Genomic DNA, 23,703 nt, shown 5'->3' with positions numbered 1-23,703 from the left:
CAGATCGAGAGCCTGAAATTTTGCTAAGGGTTACCATATCCTGAAACTTACAGACAGATGACCTAAAAGTGACAGCTAGGAGTAAGAATTAATAGAAATAGTGTTATGTTCTTAAAGAAATTGGCTCTGTATACATGTCTGTCTCATAGATATATTCATGATCAACATACCACAGGCTGCATTTGTTATTGTTATATCATCAATAGCAATAGAGCTGTCATCCACCGTGGCACCTGATGCTTTTATTCCTTCAAATATGACCTGAAATTGTGACAAAATTAGGAACAGCAATCTACACTATGCTCTGAAGACAATCACATGATCCAATGATGTGATGTCGTTAATCCCTATAACAATTCATAAAAAGTTCACCATTGTGAATTGTCAAAATTGACCATATCAATTAAGCTTGTTCAAACTTATCTCTGTCTCACCTGGAATCTCTCTGTAGTGTTTATGAGGACATCCACATGTCTCCACTGATCTTGACTACTGTCGTCATGACTCCATGCTGTATATATCTGGCTGCTGCCATTTATCTGATATTTCACATTGAACGTCACCAAATGAGATCCAAATGCATGGTACTCAAAGCTTACAGTGGCCTGGCAGTGTTCCTGGGAAATGTTTATCCATGGGGATCTTATCCTTGCTATGGCTTGTGAAGAAGCAGTCTGCAAAATCATATTGTCAACATACAGGGGTATTTCTTCCAACCAGTAAAGATTTTTTTAAAATCAAAGTAAAAACTTACTTTATCTATTTATAAATAATAATAATAATAAGCTCAATTTTTCCCAATCAAAACATTTAAGAACTGATATCATTACAAATTAGAAAGAATATATCATATCAAAGATATATAGATATCAATAATATTATGTAACCCCCTTCTTCCCTGCCTTACCCCCCCCCCCCAAAAAAAAAAAAAAAATTATAATAATAAATTGCTGAAAGAGGCACAACCTGAAATCTGGGTTCCAGCAGGTAGTAGAATCCATCATTCCCTGTGTGGTCTGCCTGTGGCCCAGTGCTACTCCTCCCTGGAGCTTCTCTCTTATAAAGAGTCCACTCCAACTCTTCATCTTTATCCTGTGTGAAACCACAGTTATCACTGTCAAATTGAAAGGATGCTGGGGTGGACACAACTGAAATGGAAGACCATAAAAGATGATGTGAAAATAACTGATCTTGACCATTGATAAGCTGAGGCGCATGACTTTGGCGAATTCACTTTGCTTATGTGGAGGGTGCAATATGACTGATCTGGACCTCCCAAGGCAAGAGAGTGGTTTGCCTTCTTTTTTTGTTTTTCTTTCAACAATATTTGAGTTATTATTATTCATGGTTTGGTCTTTCAATAATGGCTGAGATTCATCATGAAAATATCATTGAAATATAGCACATAATCATAATCTTTGTCAACAAAGAAAACATCTGTATAAGTTATAATACACATATACTCTCTGGTTCCATACGGTTTTGAACATTAGTACAGGGTGGAAAAATGCTCAAAATCTAGTAATAGTATGGTCCCGAATAAACATACAGGGTGGACATTTGGAAATTGACCAATAAAGAACCAGAAATCTATCACTTGATGTGAGTGTGACTGGATGTGATTGCTTATGTGTCCTGAAATGCACTGCTGTCACAATCTAGAGTAAACACAGGGCATCCCCATGGTGGATCTCGCTTGAGTGTTAAAATGGGTCAATATACGTGGTGCACAAACAGGTCTGGGGAAACTTGTTTTTTTAATAGTGTGCAGTCTGGAATAAGGCTGTGCAGTGTGGAATTTTTGATACAAATACCTGTACATGTGCGGCAATTAGGAGCCAGAGAGTACATATTAATGTTCATACTCAGGGCACTATCAACTACTCAGTACACACACAAACACAGCAGAAAATTACACTATGCTGTACTTTAGTACAGGCATACCTTCTTTACAGTTGCCAGGCACCTGAATCACTCTGATACCATCAATAGCTATATCTCCACCAGTTCCAGATCCAGCAATACCATTAAACTGAATCTACAAAAAGAATGTACCCTGTAGATGTTTATTTTTACCTACTGGTATATTACAAGAAGTTTGGTATCTAACCAGGAGGAGACATAAAAACTGTTCTGCATACATGTATCAAGCCTTGAAAAAATTTACAGGGGGTGAAAAATATTTTGCTTGTTTTAAAAACATGTAGGTATAGAATATCTATATAAGCAAACAAGAAGAAAACATATAATTTTAGTCAATTTCTCAACTATTTTGCTTAGTTCATATACAGAATCACTCTATTTGCAAAAGGACTAAGACTGAAAGTGTTTACCAAAAATAATTAATAAATGGGTATGGGCAGTAAATCAAATGGATTCATTATCATAAATATATATATATATTTGACAAACATTATTAGGCATCCAAACAGACAAACAAGCTTGCAGACAGAAAGACGTACAAACAGATGGAAAGACAGACAGGCAGACAAACATACTTTAAAATTAGTAATTCCAGATGGTTGTAGGATCCATGTATGTTCCTTCCATGCATTCTGGACCTCATTTAGATGGAAAAGTTTCATATTTCTGTTGAAAGTCGACTGTCCAGATTCCTTTTCAAGTAATATTACAGTCAGTGCATTGACATCACCACCATAAATGTGTGCCCAGAATCTCAAAGTCACTAATCCACACTGATGAACCTCAAGATCTGGAGTTTCCAAAGTAGCTATGGCACCATTTGACTAAAAGTTGGATAAGTACATATATGTATTAGGTATCTTCAATAAATCAGTTATATTGTAGAATTTTTTCCTAACATGTACATGTATTACATGTAATATATGTACAATATAACTAACAAACAGATGTCAGTTCCAGAGCAGAAAAAGGGTATATTTTTTATCTCATAATGCATGATAAATTTGGTACACATACTTGTCCATCTACTTCAATATACAAGTAATGTCCTATGCTTTCTTTTGTTATAGGGTCAGCAGAAGGTCCAGTGCTTGCCGTAGGAGTGGATCCGCTCTTCAAAGTCCAGTCAAACTGATCTGATGTGAGCTGATTAAAGTTGCAAATGGTGGAGTTCTCAAAGTCACAGCTGGTTTCGTATGGTAGACCTGAAGATGGTGGGGCAGAGATGTTAGACAATAAAAAAATGAACCAAAAAAAAAAAAAAATTCCCATCATACCTTGCTCATACATGTTCCTTGTAGTGCAGTGAAAATTAAAATTAAAATTTAAACCATTTTTATAATATTTCTTATGGAAAAATATTTGTAAATCAAAAACCTGAAGTTTATATGCTATTATTCCTTACATAAACATAATATCTAAACAGATTGAATTCTTTACCATTATTATCATCTCCTTTCACTTGTATTTCACACAGATTCATAATTTCATTGTTTCCTTCTATCTGAATGGAGACATATCTGCCCGCTAGTGGACTGGCACAAGTAAAAGTGTCAGTGGCTCCCCCTCCAGGCCATGTTCCAGTAAAGTTGGAACACCAGTTCCAAGTACTAGAGTTATGTCCTCTGTCGATGTCAAACTCATCACTCACAGATATTATGAAGTCATGAAGACGGTCATCTGGAACACAGTTTTTGTCAGGTAAGATACCATGAGTATATGACATAATAATAATAATAATAATAATAATAATAATAATAATAATAATAACATCAACAACAAACAAATGGCTTTGAGGTTGATGGAGTGTAAAATAAGTTGTAACCCTAACAGCAGGTCCAATTATTTTTAGATATTTTCAATACATCACGATTTGAATTCTCAAAAAATGTTTTTTACATGTACTCAAAAAAAAAAAAAAAAACAAATTCACAATCATGCTTTACTTTCCTTTTCAGCAAACAATTAAAGCAATTGGTATGTGCATAGTTCAACTTACTGCAGCAGTCCCCTCTTCCTGTAATGGTTACAGTTGTAATAAAGGTGTATCTCTGAAGATCTACTACGAACCAAGGATCTGTCATAGCATTAGATTCCCAGCAGGATTTATGTGAATAAATTGGATCTAGGAGTCCATCTAAAGCTTGATAAGGCGAAACTGCATTTGTGCTACCAGCAAATGCCTCTTTTCCAAAAGCAAGGTTTTCACCTGAAATTAAAAGTCCATAACTGTGCATCTGTCTCCTCCATCCCAGTACTAGTGTACCATTAACTTTTATAGTCCCATTCATTATTGTACCTTAAACTGAATCCAAAGTACATCATCATCATCATCATCACTAAATATCTATTGCCACAAAAATGTTGCAATTTGTATTATAAATACATTTAATTTGATTGAAATTTTAATTAAATCAAAATATGTTACTAGATTATTCACATTTATTATATCTTTGGTATAGTTTTAAAAATATTTTTGCTTTTTTCCTCTATATTACAATGCACGAAAATGACAGTCATTGAGCATCTCTTAAAATATATACCAAATGCAATCTGCAAAAGATATTATCAGTATTCTAAGACTGAATGGAATGCAACAATAATGAAATTGCATAAAAAGAAGACCAAACAATAGCAGAAAAGATGTATGTTAATTATTTTGGCTCCATTTTGTTTTACTACTGATCGAGTTATATTAATTAAGTTAATTCCTCTTACTAGTAGATCTGACAGTAATTCCTTAAAATTTTCAAAATCCCTCGCTTTTTGTAATATCTATGCAATTCTTTATTTTTTCATATATACTTACAGTTCATCTGGGTTAAAATGTTCACATCATCTATAGCACAATCGGATCGATGATCATTTCCCCTCTGAGCTTCAAAAACAATCTGAAATTTGAAGAATATGGCATAAATATAAATTCTATGGTGACAGTACATGTATTATTCTTCATGTGACTTTGAGGCTTTGATTTAGTCTGACATATATTCCCAAAGTACATGAAACATAATGCATCATTTGTTTCAATTTCCTTTACATCTATATCACATCTATATATGGTATATACTTAAAGATATCGGTATATAATGAATTTTCAGCATCATTACCTGAAACTTGATATTTTTAAGAGGTAAAAGTAATAACATGGATTTCCATTTGTCTTCTGAACTGCCTCCTTGTGACCAAAGTAGTTTGTCATTGCTACCATCATCCAGGTGATAATAAACCCTTAAGTCACCAAAAGCACCAAAAGCATGGTACCAGAAATTCAAAGCAGCCGCACAGGCACCAGTTGAGCTAAGGTCAATCCAAGGTGTTCGTACTCGTGCTATTGCTCCATTGGGCTTAAAACAAAGATCAATGAAATGAACTGAAATGATACATGTACTAATTAACTTGAAAGGTGCATGTATTATATTGAATTCAGGAAATTTTTTGGGATACCAGTATTTACGCAATTCTGACTCATCCCTTTCTTTCCTTTGCTTTACTTATACCGTAGCACCCTCCAATAATGGAATGAAATCAACAGTAACTAAAAAGTTATATAAACTGTTATACAAATATTACACAAAATGTGTACATCAGTGAGTGTCACAAGACTCAAACTAAAAGTTTGCAGCAACTAGTTTGCAGGAGTTTGCAAGAAAAATTGTATTGCTGCTAATTTGCAACAAATTTGCAATAACAACTTAAGTTTGCAGTAAGTTTACAAGAAAGTATTCAAGTTCATGCAAATTTGCAAAATTATGCTGCAAATTCACAGCAAATTAGCAGCAAACTTGCAGCGAATTTGCCAGAATTTCTTGCAAATTTGCAGCAAATTTGCCAGAGAGTTTGCAGCAGGCCTGATATTTTGCTAAGGGGTAGCATTCACAACAAAGTTTACCTGCAGACTACCTGGTAACTAGTCTACATATCAAATAATTAAGGCATGCACTTGACAATGGATTCTTGCCTCCCACACACAGCATCCCAGCAAGAGCAAAGTAATTAAATCTTGTCATGCTTTGGAGTCAGTGGTGCCATATTTGATCCGTTGATCTGTCAGATCTACTTGTTCTGAATGCCCCCTTTTAGGCTCTATTCCCATAGATTTTAGATTGATCTATCCCCGCGGGGAGTCTCACTAGATTACTTTCAGATAATCCGACTTAAATGTCTGTCCCGCCTACTACAAGCTGTAAGAGGGTAATAAACTTTCGTGTCCGCCCGGCTGACAGCTATTTATCGTGAACCCCCAGGGAGTTAGGTCGATCTAAAGTAGGTCAATCTAATCTATGGAAATGGGGTGTTAGACTAAGTTTGAAATTCCACTTACCTGAGGTGAAGGGTCAGTCCCCTCCAAATAGAAGAAATAACCAGTTGTATCTGACATATCTGTATAATCTCCACTAGGTCCAGTGCCAGTGCTCACAGTCCGTCTTGTAGACAGGAAGAAGTTTGTATCGTCATCCCAATCCTGCTCAAAGCCACAAACCCCATCTTCAAATGTACAGCTGAACTGTGTCAATGCTAAAACAAACCATAGATACTGTGCAAATAAGTGGTCTCTGTCAGAAGAAACATGAAAAATTATACCCAACTTAATAAATCAATCAGTTAACTGAGAACATGCTTAAAACAGAATTGCCCATTAAATACCCAGTAGTTGCTTCCAACATAAGATAATTATTCCATCTATTGATTAACCACCTTATACCCTGGTCACATTAGAGGTGAAATGAGCTAAAATGTAGTCTGAAAGAAAATTCCTTGTTTAATTCTGGATATTACATGTAGAAGTGCGTTCTTAAAATCCTGAGCGCATTTCAAATATATGGGCTCATTCTTGCATCCAGTCCAAAAGTTTTTCTCATGCTAAAAACTTTCGAAGTGCATTCCACGTGGAGAAATATCGAATGGCATTTCAGGCCCGTAGCCAGCAAATTCAAAAGGGGGGTTCTTTTTCTGAAAAAGTGGACCTTTTACAATGAAACTGAAGTGTACCTAGGTCAAATTTTACCCAAAATGGACCTTTTCCTGACAAAAGGGGCGGTTCTTTCGAACCCCTTGACCCCCCCCTGGCTACGGGCCTGCATTTGAAACGTATTCTAACTGCACTATGAGTGCATTCTTAATATTCTTATGACATTCCAATAACATTCCAAACATTTTTATCGCATTCGAGAGAGATGGCCAGATTTTCAAGTTTACATTGATGGGTATTCAATTTTTTCCGTCGGAAGAAGGTCAAAAATAGAGGATGGATCAACAAAGATAATTTGGAAGACTGTCAGAAAATATCTCTGGATCCACCCCTGACAAGCTTAATGAAAAGCCAATCATACATGTTTTCTATTATTAGAAAACAAGAACAGTTAATTTATTCAATTATCATTGACCTGTACATGTATATGATGTTTACATAAGTCATTTTAAAGCAGGGCAGACTTCCATGTATGAATATAGATTACTCAGTCAGATTACTATTTTGATTGCCTTTCAATTTATTAATGAAAACTGGTCAATTTCAATTGGGGTTTGCTTTTTAAAGTAGCCAATTACCAATCAAACTAGATATAGCATTTGTAACTGATCTCTTTTATCAAATCTTGTATTGCTCACAGCAGAGATGATATACATAAACTATTACCATTTTCATTACAGTCTGTTTGAGTAATGGAAATGTCATCCACTGCGTAATCACTTCGTTCTCCATCATCTCTTGTTGCTGTAAATCGCACCTGGACAAAACAATAAACTGAACTATAAAGGCCTGCTAAATCATGCTTAAATCTCATTAAAAAATTAATATAAGAGGTCTAGAGAAACTAATACTTAGATGACATTTGGTATGCACCATAACATATTTTCTTCTCATAATTCTGTTATTTCACTTTTTAAAGAATTAAAACAATACCTAAAATAATGTAAATGTACTACTTATAAACTTTTAAAAATTTATAAATTGAGAAGAATATCATTGATAGTACTTACTTTGAATTTACTGAATGGTTTGAAAGAAGATTCTACAAGAAACCACTCATTGTACGAAAGAATTTTTATGAAGTGAATCCAGTGTTCACCCCCATCATCCACTAACTTTGAAGTCAAAGAGAGGAGATCACTGCCATATCCATGGTACCAATAACGCAGTGTCACAAGACTACAATTATAGGCCAAATCTATGCCAGGCGTTTCAAATGCAGCATACTCTCGGTCACCCTAATTAAATAACATGTAAAGTGTTGCATTCAAGGTCACTAGCTAATAAATGTACATACGCTTCCATTTTACATACATGTAATAATAACAGACACAGGTGACAGCTATAAGCACCACAAATGCTACATGGAAATATGATTTTTGTCATTACAAAATTTTGTATCCAAAAGTTTGATAAATTTTGCCCTCTGAAAAGATAGAGTCATTACCATGCTACTTACAAAGTCTGTGCCATCTATATAGAAGTAGCTCCCAGAACCTGAATGGTCACTGCTAGGACCAGTGCCTGATGTGCTGGTAGCACCACTATTACGCTGCCAGTCACCATTGTCATCTGTTCGCTGGGTAACACCACAGTCATTTGTATCAAAGTTACAGGTAAAATTGTAGGTTAACACTGTAAAATTAAAACAAATGTAAAATATATATCAGCTCATCTTTGTATTACTTCTCTATTTTTTTATATCAAGTGAACTTAATAAACATACTGGTACATCCTGTCTTGTTGACACTTGTAGATCTGTACAATTTTGCATCTTTGTAGTCAGACAATCTAAAAATACAACATTTTTTATTAACATATGTAATTCTTGTTTGCGAAAAAAGATGTTCATTATACTCTTGCAATACTAGTTGGTCATGCTTGAAAACTGTTAAAGCCATTTGCCTATAGAGGATACAAATATCCACATTTTTAACTTCACTCACCCCCACAATCAGATGGGACTGTTAAAGTAATGTCATCTATTGCATATTCTCCTTCGTGTCCTTGGGATTCAGTTTCAAACACAATCTAAGTAAATGATCAGAGTAAAGTGAGTACAGGCCTACACCACAAATGTCAAAATATAAAAGGCATTTAAGAACTTTATATAAAACACTTAGTTAAAACACATATAATTAGGTTCAAGCAATGTCAATTATATATAATAATCTTCTTACAAGAAAATTTGTGTCCGAGTCTATTTCCAGTGTTACTTCACGCCAGACATCATCTTCATCAGTTCCATCATGGTTCCACAACAGATTCTCGCTGCTTCCAACTTTCTTCAGCTTGACATTCAGACCAGCTAGAGCATTTCCATCAGCATTATACCAGAAACCCAGTGTTGCACCACCACAGCTTGAGTGAAAATTGGGAGACAGCATACGTGCCGTATGACCATTAACCTGCAAAAATAAATAAATAATTAAATAGATAAATAAAAATGAAAAATAAAAAATAAAAATTGGACACAATGGATACAGGCCGACGATATGAAAGTGAGCTGACCTGTTTTGGGGCTTAAATAAAGTTTTACATAAAACACATACAGCTAGGTGGCTTTAAAAACTACATAGAACTAAAATCACGGAATTTGACAGAACAGGCAGAGTATACATGTAAATAGAAAGCATGCCAACAGCACAGACATCCGGCAACAAAAAAAGGCAATACAAGAAGTAATGACTTGATCTTTTCAATGAAGAAAATCATAATTTTTTTTTCAAATCATTAATTCTCAAAATTAGAACATTCCCACTGAAAGGTAGTAATTAACAAAACTGAAAAGCGAGATATTATAGTTCCACTCTATACTGTAAAAGCACCATAAATACTACAGTTCACAGAAATATATATTTAATCCTTACAAATAATGGATTTGAACAATTGGTCATTTTTTCCCATTGAAAAGATCTAATCATTATTGTATTCCAAAAATATTAGCAGATCCTGATTCAGTTTTATGTTGTTATTTTAGATATCTTGTCCACTGAAAAACAGGCAAATCAATGTTAATTGATGAAAATATAATTTTTGAGAGAGAGAGAGAGAGAGAGAGAGAGAGAGAGAGAGAGAGAGAATCATAGTTACATCATTCAGCTTTGTGTTGACATAATAGTAATATCCAATTCCTGAAGTGTGATCCTGACTGGGGCCTGTATTTGATTTATCTGTGTCCTGGGTGTTGAGATACCAGTCAAAGTTATCATCAGAGTGTCCATCTTGTACAAACTGACAAGTGCCATCATCAAATGTACACTGGTATGGAGATGCTTGTGACAACTCATGAGCTGAAAAATGAATTTAATTAAAGTAAAAAAAAATTAAAAAGGTTATTTATCAAGATAAATACCTTGGCTTCAATTAAGTGAGAATCCCCTTGGAGATAATATAGTTCAATCCAAAGTTAGCACGATAGTCTCTGGGAATGGTCTCTTAGTTTTGCTTGTTGTGTTTGCACTAAATTCACACCAGTACCTGTATTTATCATACAGTGTACCTCTAAAGTCAAGACCCTATCAATAGCCCAAAGGTTCAATAGTCTAAAGAACCTTCAGACCAATGAAGCCTTGATTAAAAAACCAATGAAAATGTTACCATTTTTCAGACCAATGAACCTTCAGATTAAATTCATACAGTTAATATTTATTACACTCAGTGAATTTTTTAACATGAACATGGATATATTGCAAAATTTTAGCAAATTAGACAGGATATATGGTACATATAACATACAATCAGGCCCAATAATAAAAAAAAACTTACCAGTGTTCACTGCACAATCAGCTTGTGATATAGAAATGTCATCAATTGCAATGTCTGCTGCATCACCATTCTTTCTTTCAGCATAAAACTGTATCTGTAGAAAAAAATGCCCCCAAGAAATATTGATACAACTGTACCCTAAAGTTTTTTTTCAGTTTGACTTGTGCATTACTTTAAGTAAAGCTTTCTTCAACTCGTGTCAAGGGAACTTCTCATTATACTAGTATCACAAGTACTTTATATGATTAACCCAAATCTCTAAATTTAGTGTATACTGGTATAGCATGACAAATGTTTATAGCTTTCCAACAGCCCCCATTAAGAATAGATACTCTCTCTCTCACTCAATTACTCTCTCTCTCTCTCTCTCTCTCTCTCTCTCTCTCTCTCTCTCTCTCTCTCTCAGTACCCTATGACCAATTTTCATTTTTGCATCCAGCAATATTTAAAATGAAAAATACCTTAAAATTCACACTGGGCTTAAAAGTGGAGGTAACAAAACGCCAAAAATCTTTCTCCAATTCTTTGATATGAAACAGTGTGTAACTTCCAATGGAATCCACATAGGACACCATGAATGACCTCCACTTATTTCCCAATGCATGGTACCAAAGATTCACAGTGACAGTGGTACACTGTGTGTTGAGTACTGGAAACAGTGGGGTCTCCAGGATGACATACTCATTGTTTGCCTAAAAATACATATAGAACAGGTTTAACATTACCCCAAGGAAAATTATTCAATTCTAACCTCATAAAAAACTACACAACAAAGCTCATAAAACATATGGACACAAAAATGCAAAAAAAAAATAAATAAAAAAAAAAAAAATAATAATAATAATAAATTTAAAAAATAAATAAATAAAAACATTGCTGCAATATTAACTAAAATAATTATTATATAAATTCTATAAAATTAATCTAATCATACTGATTTTTACAAGGATCCTTTTTAAAATCAAACAAACCTACTTATAAAATTTAAAAATGCATAAAGACGATGGCATGCACACACCTGTACACAAATCACATTTATACCTGCTAATCCTAGTCTTACTATTTGGCTACCATATATACTGGTACATGTTCACTCACCATAGAATTTGCCTCCATGTACATGTAGTATCCAGAGCCTGTGGTGTGGTCACCTGATGGTCCAGTGCTGGATGTACTTGTAGAACCTGTGTGTCTCGTCCAGTCTCCATTGTCTGCTGTAGACTGCACCAGGCCACACTCATCTTGTTCAAAATCGCAGTTAAACCCTGTAAAAAATCCTCCATGATTTAGAACAAATAACATCTGTTATATTTTATTAGAATTTTCATGATTCAATTTACAGTATCAAAAAAGATTTTTAAACTCTGACATTTTATATAATGAACTCAATATAACAATCTTTTTGCTTTTACTTCCCACCACTCCCTAAGAAAAGAAACGAGGGAGCTTCTAAACAGAGATATGCTAGGTGTTACTGAATAAAAATACCTACACCATCCACCACAGCGACCTGCTGTTATTGAAATATCATCCAAACAGTAATCACTTTTTGAACTTGTGCCCCTAGATGCTTCAAACACTACCTATTGTAAAAAAATATATTAGCTTAGAATATGAACATTTGAGATAAATATATATATATAATCATTTTAAAACATACTGAAAACAGATGCTATTAATGACAGTAACCTATCAATAATTTTCCTTTTTATTTGGTTATATCTATTTCTGATTGATAAGGAATGCTCCAGCTTCTTAACAGCTACCAGGTACATGAAGTATCCTCATGCAAAATATTCTAAACAATGCTCTAATAAGCACTCTATCATACAATTAATCATTGATTATAATTTGTCACTTTTCAAGATTTTAAAGGGCACAGCCCAGCAGATGTACAGTAATATAATTAACTTCCAGTCTATTTGGCAAATGGGAAGCTGTTTTAATGTGAACAGATGATGCAATTGCAATAATAGACACAGGGCCATCAATGTAATAGACACAGGCCCATAGCCAGCGGTGTTTGGGGGGTTACATAAAAAAAACTTTTGCCGGGAAAGGTCCCCTCACAGTAAAATTTTATTTGGGTCAATGAAGGTTTCATGGTAAAAGGTCCGCTTTTTCAGAAAAAGAACTCCTCTTTTGAAATTGCTGACTTCATGCCTGGGACATGTACACCACAAGTCAGCACAGTGTTACTGCAGTTTACACCATCGAGTGAATGTCACATACACCATATATGTATGCTTTTGACAGTGGTGTGTAATGCATATTATCTGGTGGATAAAAAAAGATGTTACGTTGTTTCAAAGTTCAATAACTTAAACAGTTCATAAGCCTTTGAATTAAAATTTTGTACAGATTTTTTATACATTATCATTGGTCAATGCAGAAAAATTCCAAGTATTTAAAAGAAACAGTTTTGATATCATCATCAAATCAAAACCACATTGACAGGTGTCAAAAACGTCAGACACTGGCACCTGCCAGAAGTCACACAGGCTGGCATGGCATTTTTTACTTTGAGATTTTAATTTTTGGGCATGTCAAAACCAAGAAAGGTAGAGTGATGAAATTTCCAGTATTTATTAAAAACATCATCTTTCTAAAATATCCCAAATTTCATAGCAATATTTTCAAAACTATAGAAGTAGTTGAACTTGAAAATGTATTACATTTTAGCCACCCCATATAAAATATTCAAAACAGCTGCACTCAAAAAGAACAATCTTTCAAAACCAAAAAAAAAAAAAAAAACAAAAAAACTAGTAGTGCATACAACATTTTCTGAAAGCAACCTTTCCAAAGGGAAAGTGCCTACCTTATAAGCTGAAGTAGTTGGAATTTCAACCGACCCAGTTTTCCATTGGTTGTGAGACTCGGTAGCCCCTGGGTGTGTCCATACAGGCCCATACAATGTGCTGTCACCTGCCTTCATGTAAAACACCTTCAGATGACCTAGACCACTTCCATAGGCATGATACCAAAAACTCACTCTTCCAGTACAACCACTAGGGTTATTCAGGTACGGTGTGGCCAAACGAGCTTTATCAGAATCGCTCTGGAATAACCAAGGTTAATAACTTACATATTTTTTTCATAAAATCATTCTCTCTACCAGAGGCTGACCAGCTGAGTGATAAGTTAATGTCATACACAATTTTTTGCTCTGTGATTTTTGAACAAATGGAAGCAGTTATTTCATTTTATCGTTGCACAGCCATCGTTTTAGTAGTGGGTGGTGCTAAACACTCATTATATCATCTGTCTTCCCTAATCAGTCTGCCAAACAACTAACATGTGTTACATATGTTGTTAAGTAGCAATTAAGGTCAGAATAATTTTAATTATTATTAAATTATTAAATTTAATTTTATTGATTTTATTTATTACTAGTTAAAACTGACTTGATGACAAGTGCCCTCTAGTCATCACTTCTATTTCATCACAGGGTCACAATACACAAAAATGCATAGAATTAGCTATAGACACGTGGGAAGACATCAAGTGAAAAATCAATGTGACCAATGTGACAGAGGGTAATAAAATCACATATATATTTTTCATGAGAAATACGAGATCAAAACACTTCCGATAAGTGATGATAATAACCTCAGTTTCTATTTTTTTTTATTTCATTTAATATACTGCACAGCGCCAAGTATGTTGAGGTGCAATGGTTCAACAGTTTGTCAAGACTACAAACCAAACAGGTAGAGGGGCGGATGGAAGCTGTACGCCGCATGGGTCTTCTGGTTAACATTGACAGGCATCTAATGTTTTTGGTTAGAAGACTGTAAAAACTGGAGGATCATTGGATCAACAAAGGTAATTGGGAAGACTGTTAGAACATATCTGGTTCTACCTACCCTCTACCAGGGCGACAGATTGATTTTTCACCGATATTCACAGATATGTCTTTAGATAAATAGACAGTCATTTGGCTCTCTTTGGCTTTTTCCATTTTTCCCTATATAATCTGCCACCCTGGTAGATGGTAAGTTCTACACCTGAGGTATCATTTTCATTCCATGACTTTCACCCTTACCATAGAACTATCTGATGCCTCAATGTACATGTAGTGTCCTGACCCACTGGTGTGGTCTGCGCTGGCACCCGTACTTGATGACAAAGTGCTTCCTGTTTTTCTGATCCAGTCCACATCATCATCTGTTTGGTCAATCATGCCACATTTATCAGCATCAAATGAACAGCTCCAGGCTGAAGAGCAATTTGTTAACATCTTTGTAAATATTCAATAGACATTTTCATATAATTTTACTACATATACTCTAGTATTTTTTAACAAAAATAACCATTTTTAAAGTTATATTGGAAATTTTGTGACAGCCAATATTTGTGTAAAATTGATATTAGACAGTGCAATTTAAGAGAAAACTCAGGATATATTTACATCTGAATAATATAGAAAATTAAACTTATGTCCAACTTAGCATCGTTAAAAAAAATTAAGATATTCCAGCATTTATGAAAAAATGGTTTAAAACAAAATGTTTGAATTAATAACATGAAAAAATAAACCCAATTTTGAATTTACCCCGTAATTGAAAACAGCATTTAAGCATGTTTAGAATTAAACTAAATTACAGCAGTTTCCACTTTGCAAACATCCCAGTTTTAATGGTGCAATAGGGTGTATTCTGCAAAAGCTAAAAATCACAAACACAAAATATAACAACTAAAGAAAAATCATAGTTGGGCCCATTTTCCAAACTGACCTTAATTTAAACCTGACGGCAAGTGTCTGTAATTGAGAATTAAATTAGTCTCCCTCCGTTTATTTCTTTTGAAAACTATTCAAACATATTTAACTCAATCAACAACTTACGTAAATTTAAAGGACAATCCTCTGATACAGTCACATCATCAATGCCATAATCTCCTCTGTAACTACTGCCACGGGTCACTTCAAATACAAACTGAAACAAATACATTTTTTTGACTTGATTGTATCAAACTGCAGTGTGATTTTATTTTTATTTCACAAAATTCTTATTAAAACAGACATTTCAACATTGTAAATAGCTCAGTAGTCTATAAGGGACATTCACAATGAATTAGTGTGCACTAGCTTGTGTGAAGTAACTTGTTGCAAATGGCCCTTATTAGGTGATGCACTCGCATAGTAGTGACTTGTAGGCCTATCTAACAGGTGGCGTCACAGGCACTGCGGTTTGGAGGTGAAATCAAATACTTGCAGTGAACACATTGGTGGTATAATTATGCTGCTTATTTCACAACTTTTCCTCTTATAGCAATTCCAAAGTTTAAGTGACTATTGCCCATCGATTTATAACAACATGGTCATGTCATGGTGAAATAAAATCCAGTTCCTTATCAACCACAAAAACGTACCTGGAACGGTTGGTTGTTTGAAAATTGAACTGTCATCTCCTTCCAGCTATTGGATGAGGGGGAGCTGACATGGCTCCACAATGGCCCCCGTAATGTGCTGTCTCCCACTAGAAGATACTTGACATCAAGTCTGCCTAGGCTGGAACCATATGCATGGTACCAAAAATTCAGCACAAATGAGCAGCTGCCCTGACCACTGGATATAACTGGTGTCAGAAGTCTATCAATGTCCCCAGATTGCTAAAAATCATTTTGTTTATATATCATTACATCATATATAGAAAGAGAAAAAAATGAACTAAGTTAGTCTGTTTTTTCAGTGTTTAATACTGCCCTTCAGTTGGGCCTGGAGGCTTCATCAGGGGCGCAAACAGATAAAATGCAAAAAACAAAAAGTGGACAAAAAGAGTCCACTTGAAATGAAAGTTTGAACAAGTGAATCAAATTATAATATATATTAATTGTTTTAGATTATAAAAGTTTCCACAAAAATGCTATAAAAAAAAACAACATCACTTAATTTATGTGACAATTTCATGGACAACAAGAAAAATGTATAATCACTATTCATGAGTCCCATGTTTAACCTTAATTTAGGACATGTACATGCAGTTGTTTCATGTCAGTATACACAGGGAATAAAATCACATAAACCCCAATTTCAATCAGAGTCATAACTAAACAATTTTTAAAAATTTAAATTATTGTTTTCTTTTTATCAAGAGCTTATAAAATATTTGGGTATTACCTCCAATATCTCTGTGACTGTCAGTCACCATCATCAGGGAGTAAATGACTAGGGTCATTTCACCTGGAATGAGAATCCAGGTCAATTGTCCCTAATCACTGGCCTTGTGTTATAACTGTTACATCCTCCTCCTCCCCCCCCCCCCCCCCCCCCCCCCCCATTGCATCCTTTTCTTTGTCACACTGGTGGAAAAGTGAAGCTGGTATATTAAGTTTTTGCAAGGTTGGACCACTGTAAGTAGTGATCCATGTTCGTGGCTTCCCTGTACACTGTAGTTTTTATCTGTTCTTTGTCTTTGGTCATCTTTACATCTAGCATTGACAGGGAACCTCCTCCATCTTCTTCTTCTTCTATTGTGAAGTGTATGCTTTGGTGTTGTGCATTAATGTGTTCAAAAAGTGCCTGCACATGCGTCCTCTTGGATACCACTCCTGTGTCATCTACATACCGGTATCTACCCCAGAACCTGGGTGGATTGGGTGTTGTTTGGAGTGCTTTCATTTCATATCCTTCCATGAAGATATTAGCTATGACTGGTGACAAGGGGGAGCCTATTGCTGCTCCATAGGTCTGTTGGTAGAATTTTCACCTCATGGTGCCCAAGAGGGATGCAGAGGAGCCCCGGGGGGGGGGGGGGGGGGGGGGGGGGGATGTAACAGGCAATTGACCTGGATTCTCATTCCAGGTGAAATGACCCTAGTCATTTACTCCCTGATGACAGTGACTGACAGTCACAGAGATATTGGAGGTAATACCCACATATGTTATAAGCTCATCATAAAAAAAAAAACTATAAAAAGAAAAACTATAATTTAAATTGGTACAAACAGAGCTAATGAAACTGTTCTCTCAATCTTTTAAAAGACTCACTGGATGTGAAGTTTCTGCATAATAATAGTATCCACTGCCTGAAGTGTGGTCACTGGAAGGACCTGTGCTACCAGTCGGGGTGCTGCCCTTGAAAAAGTTCCACATGTGGTTGACACTGCTTGTGTCAACATCAGTAATGAAACCACAGCTGTCACTGTCAAAATTGCAGGCCAAACTTGTGACAGCTGAAAAACATTTTATTAATAATTTATTTCAGAACAAGTGCATTTTAAAATGACTATAACCTTGCAAATAAACTATTCATTCATAAAAAGTAACAATATATTATTTTTGCCTCCAGAAGGCAAGAAAATATAACCTTTATTAAAAAAAAACAATTTATTATACAACATAGAAAAGTAAACAAGAAAAATTAATAAAAATAAAATCAATACTTCTGATAAAGACATCAGTTAGTGTTTGTGTTGTTTTAAACATAAGAGCCATAATATTTACATAACTGAAATTAAACACATGGTATGGCACTTCCAGGCCACCATACTTAGCAAAACCTTCTACTGGTATAATGACCATTTTCACGTTGGCACCATCAAGTCACAAACCCAAGGCTGGAAATCATGAGGGCTGTTGCCTTTATAAGGCATAAGAGAGATCCCTGATATAGGTTAGCTTACGTCAGGTTACTTTGAAGTTCGAGTTTTACATAAACTGATGGCCTTCGGCCTTGTAATAAAAATCTATTATTGAGAGAAGCTAGGAAACCCAATATATAAATCTTGGTATTTTTGAGCAAATATGACGTATATGGAAGCTGTAGTGTTGAACGTGAACAATTTCCCAAGGAGGTTCTGTTTTCACCTACATTGTGTACAAATTGGTTTGCTACTTTTAACTTAAAACACCCTAACGCAAAAATTAAGTTCATGGTTATGGACGGAATTTGATAAAATGTTCAGGATAGGCCATAAATGGGCTAACTTGGAATCAATTAGTTTTAGCCACTGATCTATTGATAAACTTTAATTCATTGAAAATGAGAAATGAGCTGTCTTTGTGGAGGGCTACTTTTCTAGTTGATATTACTCTAATTTTCTACTCATGACAAGTGTTTACTCACCGGCAGGGCATTCTTCTTGAGTAATTACAATATCATCAAAAGCTCCATCTCCGTATGGATAACTGGAACTGTCAAACTCTAGCCACCACCCAATCTAAAAATTGTAACAGATAGTTTGAGTTATAATAATAGAAAGATACATTCTCTTAATATCACGTCTCTATGGCAGTTTGTTTTTTCTTTTTCTGTAAGTATGTAATGATTTTACTCATAATTGCACTTTCAATAAAATTTAGATTATTTGTGCCCTTCCTTTGGCCCACAATTAATTTTAACACAACTCACTCTCACAGATGGAAAGTACAACCCGGGACATTACCTTGAAATCGGCAGTAGCATTGAAAATTGCTTCAAACATAATCCATTCGTCTCTCGATATTTTCCACAAATATAATATATTCCTTTTTGACCCATCCATGTTGACATAGGCGCCCATATTTGTTATATCATCGTAATACACTGTATGTGTGTGGTACCAAAATTGTACCTTGACCATAGAACACGAGTGAGTAACGGTCAACAATGGGGTCTCAAAAGCTGACGCGTGGCCGCTACCCTGAAATAAGTAATATAATGTTTTATTTTGCTTAAAGGACACTAGCATTTACAAGGCAATTTTTTAATGGCGATAAGGCGAAGCAGTTTCTATAAAACAGATATCATGGTTCAAACCAGAAATGTCACAGTCGAGATTCAAAGCCAGTTTGTTAACAAAACGCCCAACTGTCTAACTGTAAGAGATAATTCAATAGCAGTAGGGGCAATTGGCATAAAAATCCATCTACTTATATCAAATTATATTTTAGTCACAAAGATAGCTGAATGAAGGTAAAATTATTGACAGTCTTCAAGACTAAACAATATCTATTGCAGTCCCATGATTTAATCAAATCAAACCAAATATCGGTGAAATGCGGGTAATGTTGCAGATGGACACGTGCACACTCCTCTTACCGCACTGTCGCTTTCAAAATAGTAGTAGTATCCTTGCGCGGTCCCAAGCGTGTGGTCCACACTGGGTCCAGTTCCCGATGTTGGCGTGTCTCCTTTCCAACGCACCCAGTAATCGCCATCGTCATCAGTGGCGTCTAACAGATTGCAAGCGTCTGTCTCAAAGTCGCAAGTAAAAGCTGTTGAAAAATGTTCAGGCAAAATGTAAATAAGCGTGGTGGGTAAGGGCTTATTCCCAATGAACCTATCGGTCTATGTAGAACGATCCAACTTCGTGGGGACTCTCGCTGAATGTAATCAGTTTAACAGATTAACACGCCTCCTCTTGTTTCCAACGTATTCGTTCTTCTCAACACCAGGAGGGGGCGTGTTAATCTTATTGCATTCAGCGAGAGCCCCGCGGAGTTGGATCGATCTACCCCAGTACGTAGACAGATAGATTCATTGGGAATCAGCTATAAACTTCACCGTAAAAGATGATTACGTGAAATGTATTGACATGATAGAAGTTTTCTGTCCTTAAAATTGTAGTTTCGTCATTACACAGGAAAGTGAACATTTGAGCCACGTCAGTGACTTTCACATTTTCCGTAATATTTGTTCAGTTTTGCCTTGGCCCGTTTTTGTCGCTGTTTTATACTATAGTGCCCATCAATATGGAAAAAATAGTTATGTTAATATTACACGAAATGTGTGCGTCACTGATGTGACCTTAGTGTTCACTTTTTGTGGAATGACCCATAAGAAAATGTTTAGGACTCTCAAGGCACTTTGATCCTCGACGAATAAAACCTACTCGTTTTGCCAGATTACTGTCGACCTATGTAAACCAAATTATATATACTAATCCTCTTTGATATATCAAAACAAAAAAAAAAAATATTAGTTCCGCCAAACTGGTGCCTGTGTTGATAGTTTTCACGATGTTATAAAAACATCATACATTAAGTTTGATAAATTTCTCACATCTATACTACAGTATGTTGCAACACTTGTTGATGTCTAAAATTGGTTTGTTGATGGAAATATAGCAGTTGCATTGATATATATATATCACTTGACATTAAATATGGAATATTTCAGTTTCAAAGGTATGCCTAGGTAAAAATGCGTTCTTTTTTCAAAAAAGTCAGATGTCACATAAGATATGTGTATAGAGAAGTGTGTAGTCAGGTGTGTCGCTACCAATTAACTGACTACTACGTGAGTTGCGCCGCTGCATTGTATAATATGCACGGTGAGATTGCTGGTTCACACAAAGCACATTTAATAGCAGATAACTCACAGAACCAAGGGAATAAGCAGCTACCTTAGTCATCAAAATCGCCATATTTGAACCACACAGACAATGTGTGAGGGTTATTACTCGTCGAATCAACGGCCTACATGTCCTTCAACAAAAGTGAGCCAAATTAGACAAGTTTTGACCATTGCCTAAAATGTTATTCCAGATTAAACTTTAAAAATCTATCCCAAGGAATGCCAGCCGCTTGAGAGCCCTGGTAGAAGCCATATGGGGTCAGGCGTAACAGCGATAGTTGCTGTGACTAGACACTGACATGAAGGTCCTTTGTAGGGAGTGTAACTCTTTTACAGATGATAATTTGGAAAATATGGAGATCGAAAAAATCAATTTTCATGGTTTTCGTACGTCTTCACTGACGAATTAAGTTAATGAACTGATTTCACAATGACATCATGGAGATTATTAATAGTTTTTAAAACACGATTTTAATCCTTATTTTAATTTTTCATTCAGCAAAGTAACTGATTAAAATGCTTTGGAAAAAAATATTCCATATTAAATGTAAAATATATATTTTTTAAAACATGAAAGAAGGGACTCGGTAGCGCCAATAAACAAAACCATATATTTTTATTTGTTTCAAGCCCAAAATTAATACTGCCGTTGAACTCTCAAACCTAATATAAAATTCCAAATATTGAATGAATTCGCAATTGTATTCAATTTTTAAAATTTTTAAATTATATAATTTTTTTTAAATATATATGTGCACAGAACAAAAATCCACGGCTGTCGCAATTTTACATCTACATTAAATTTTTACCATGTCTATACATTATATAAGGAATCTAAATTGTAATGTATGCTCCGGTAACGCATGTTCCGGGCCATGCAATTAAAATTTTTATACGACCAAAAGTGAAACTCCATTATGAAATGCGTTTCTCTTTTTTTTTTTTTTTTTTTGTAACAGTGTATATGACGGGCGGGGAAGTTAGTCAAAGGTGGTCAGAGAGTGGCCTTTGCGCTGTACGACTTTCCGCATGACCAGAACTCATTTGGAGACAACAGTCAATTTTGGTTTAAATGTTTTCGTAATGGAGTTATGAACCCCTAAATACAGATTTTTGTTAAACAAAGGCATTATTTTGCTTTATCAACGATAAAATCTGAACTAAGATTTTTAAGAAAAATCGTTTGTACTGTAGGGTTTTGGAGTACTGTAAAGATCTAACTAGTGTCATTAAATCGGGCGTTGAAACGGTAATTGTGGTTGCTTAGGTAAAAGAGAAATTTGAGAAACCGATTTTGGGTTTTCCCCCAAAATCGTGATTATGAGATCACCCGTAAGATGACATATGTGTAAATGTTAAATAATTTAGTTTAGTCACTGAATACTGAAGAATTTTAAAATTATTATCCAAAAGAATGTATCTAAGGAGTTTTGGGCAAAAGTGAAAATATCCTTAAATTTCGTTTTTACTTTTTATACATGTGTATCGCGTTACGATATATTTTGTAGTGATTCTGTCATGGTAAATTATACATGGCGATTCCATGGTGATTCCATGATAGTTTGACATTTCTGATACAATTTTGGACCACGAATGGCAAATAGTTTAATGCTCTCTTTACTGTCATTGGGTGAAACCCCCTTTTATATATTTGGTGAGAAGCAAACTTACGTCGCTCAAAAAAATTAACTGCTCTATGTAGAAGATTATCATATTTTTTCAACGTTATGCTTGTAGGAGATAAAGAACAAAAACAGTGATGATTGAAGTTTCAGTGAGTAAAACGTTTCCACATCTGGACGTTTTGCATTTGTGACAGTAACGGACGTTCCTTTTTGGGGTGAGACGAATTATTTTTTATTATTCATGGTTCCAGGAGTGAAACTTTGGTAAAAACTTCTTTATGTAGGACCCTAAAACAATTAAACATAGTTTGTAAAGTGTGCTCTAAATATCTATATTGGGTGTGAAACACCTTTTACACCGTGCTGCGACCGCTTGGAGAACGATTTTGGTCCCCTCTCACAAATATGTAACAACAACAACAACAACAACAAAAATGCCCCAAGTAACCGCACGCCCGGTGAAACAGGAATTCATCTTCCTCTTCGATGAGCGGCTGCATTTTTGAGCTCAAATTTGAATTTTGCTTCGAATATTGAAAGCCATTAGACTTACTTGCTGCGCCAGACACTAGAAGGACATTGGTGGTGATTACACAGACCACAAACAACAGCATGTTGAACATTTCCATGTTGCCTTTGGTCTTTCAGTCCATTATCTGCTCCTTCGCAGACCACGCCACTCTCTAAATGTCGTCGACGGATATATTAATAAAATAATCTGGGGATAATCTTATTAACCTTAAATTATTTATTGTATTTGCACAATCCCCTCTATATGTCAAGATGCTTACAAAATGCCAAAGGTAACCCTTTTCAGATACCGATTCGTATAATGAATTTAGGGTCGATACATGGATTCATGAGAGTGGACCTACTTTGTGAGAGAGTAACGCACGTGTTTAAGAGGTATTATTGATTTATCTATAAATCAAATGTCACTATGTCGAGATGTTTTGTTTCATAACGTTGGGGTTATTATTGTAAGTAGTGGGCCTTGGTTGTCAATTATTGATCCTTCGATCATTTTTGTGCTATAATTTAACTTCTTATATCACGACTGGCGCTTCAAATAATAGGATAAATGCATTTGTATTTCGCATACAGGCTGCCTGTGTTTCATACGCTTCACTGC

The 23,703-nt window shown here is 35.2% G+C and overlaps 2 protein-coding genes across 2 annotated transcripts; both read right to left on the bottom strand.

Moving 5' to 3' along the window:
* Positions 1-111: 111 nt before the first annotated feature.
* LOC106163022 (MAM and LDL-receptor class A domain-containing protein 1-like) lies at positions 112-17,303 on the bottom strand. Its single transcript, XM_087004349.1, has 26 exons — positions 17,097-17,303; positions 16,040-16,279; positions 15,513-15,603; positions 14,712-14,884; positions 13,485-13,724; positions 12,156-12,246; positions 11,762-11,928; positions 11,125-11,355; positions 10,664-10,757; positions 9,989-10,188; positions 9,076-9,303; positions 8,842-8,926; positions 8,355-8,530; positions 7,906-8,133; positions 7,562-7,652; positions 6,248-6,441; positions 5,034-5,270; positions 4,733-4,814; positions 3,923-4,132; positions 3,364-3,603; positions 2,941-3,128; positions 2,499-2,747; positions 1,945-2,038; positions 967-1,148; positions 435-674; positions 112-261 (listed from the first exon to the last, which is right to left on the bottom strand). Exons 1-26 carry the CDS (start codon positions 17,301-17,303, stop codon positions 112-114), a joined length of 4,608 nt encoding a protein of 1,535 aa, XP_086860475.1.
* A 333-nt stretch (positions 17,304-17,636) lies between these two features.
* Positions 17,637-23,200, bottom strand: LOC147763645 (MAM domain-containing protein 2-like). Its single transcript, XM_087004348.1, has 5 exons — positions 23,125-23,200; positions 19,690-19,865; positions 19,055-19,291; positions 18,736-18,829; positions 17,637-17,842 (listed from the first exon to the last, which is right to left on the bottom strand). The coding sequence occupies exons 1-5, from the start codon at positions 23,198-23,200 to the stop codon at positions 17,637-17,639; spliced, it is 789 nt and encodes a 262-aa protein (XP_086860474.1).
* Between the last annotated feature and the right edge of the window lie 503 nt (positions 23,201-23,703).

The sequence above is a fragment of the Lingula anatina genome, chromosome 2, assembly GCF_051362555.1.
Source record: "Lingula anatina isolate TDL-2025a chromosome 2, LinAna3.0, whole genome shotgun sequence".
Classification (NCBI taxonomy): Eukaryota; Metazoa; Brachiopoda; class Lingulata; order Lingulida; family Lingulidae; genus Lingula; species Lingula anatina.
Note: the sequence above shows the minus strand (reverse complement) of the source record. Positions and strands in the feature narration are given on the sequence as shown.

Bases quoted from the DNA above. Each gene is read 5' to 3' on its own strand.
- LOC106163022 (XM_087004349.1), bottom strand. From the start codon at position 17,303: ATGGAAGGATATGAAATGAAAGCACTCCAAACAACACCCAATCCACCC. The intron at 11,929-12,155 runs GTAGGTATTTTT...GATTTTTTACAG, and splicing joins AGGTCGCTGTGGTGGATGGT to GGTTTAACTGCGATTTTGAA. The intron at 1,149-1,944 runs GTATGCCTGTAC...CTTCCATTTCAG, and splicing joins GCCTGGCAACTGTAAAGAAG to TTGTGTCCACCCCAGCATCC.
- LOC147763645 (XM_087004348.1), bottom strand. From the start codon at position 23,200: ATGGAAATGTTCAACATGCTGTTGTTTGTGGTCTGTGTAATCACCACC. The intron at 19,866-23,124 runs GTAAGTCTAATG...ATTTTTCAACAG, and splicing joins TCTAGTGTCTGGCGCAGCAA to CTTTTACTTGCGACTTTGAG. The intron at 19,292-19,689 runs GTAAGAGGAGTG...TACTTATTTCAG, and splicing joins ATTTTGAAAGCGACAGTGCG to GGTAGCGGCCACGCGTCAGC.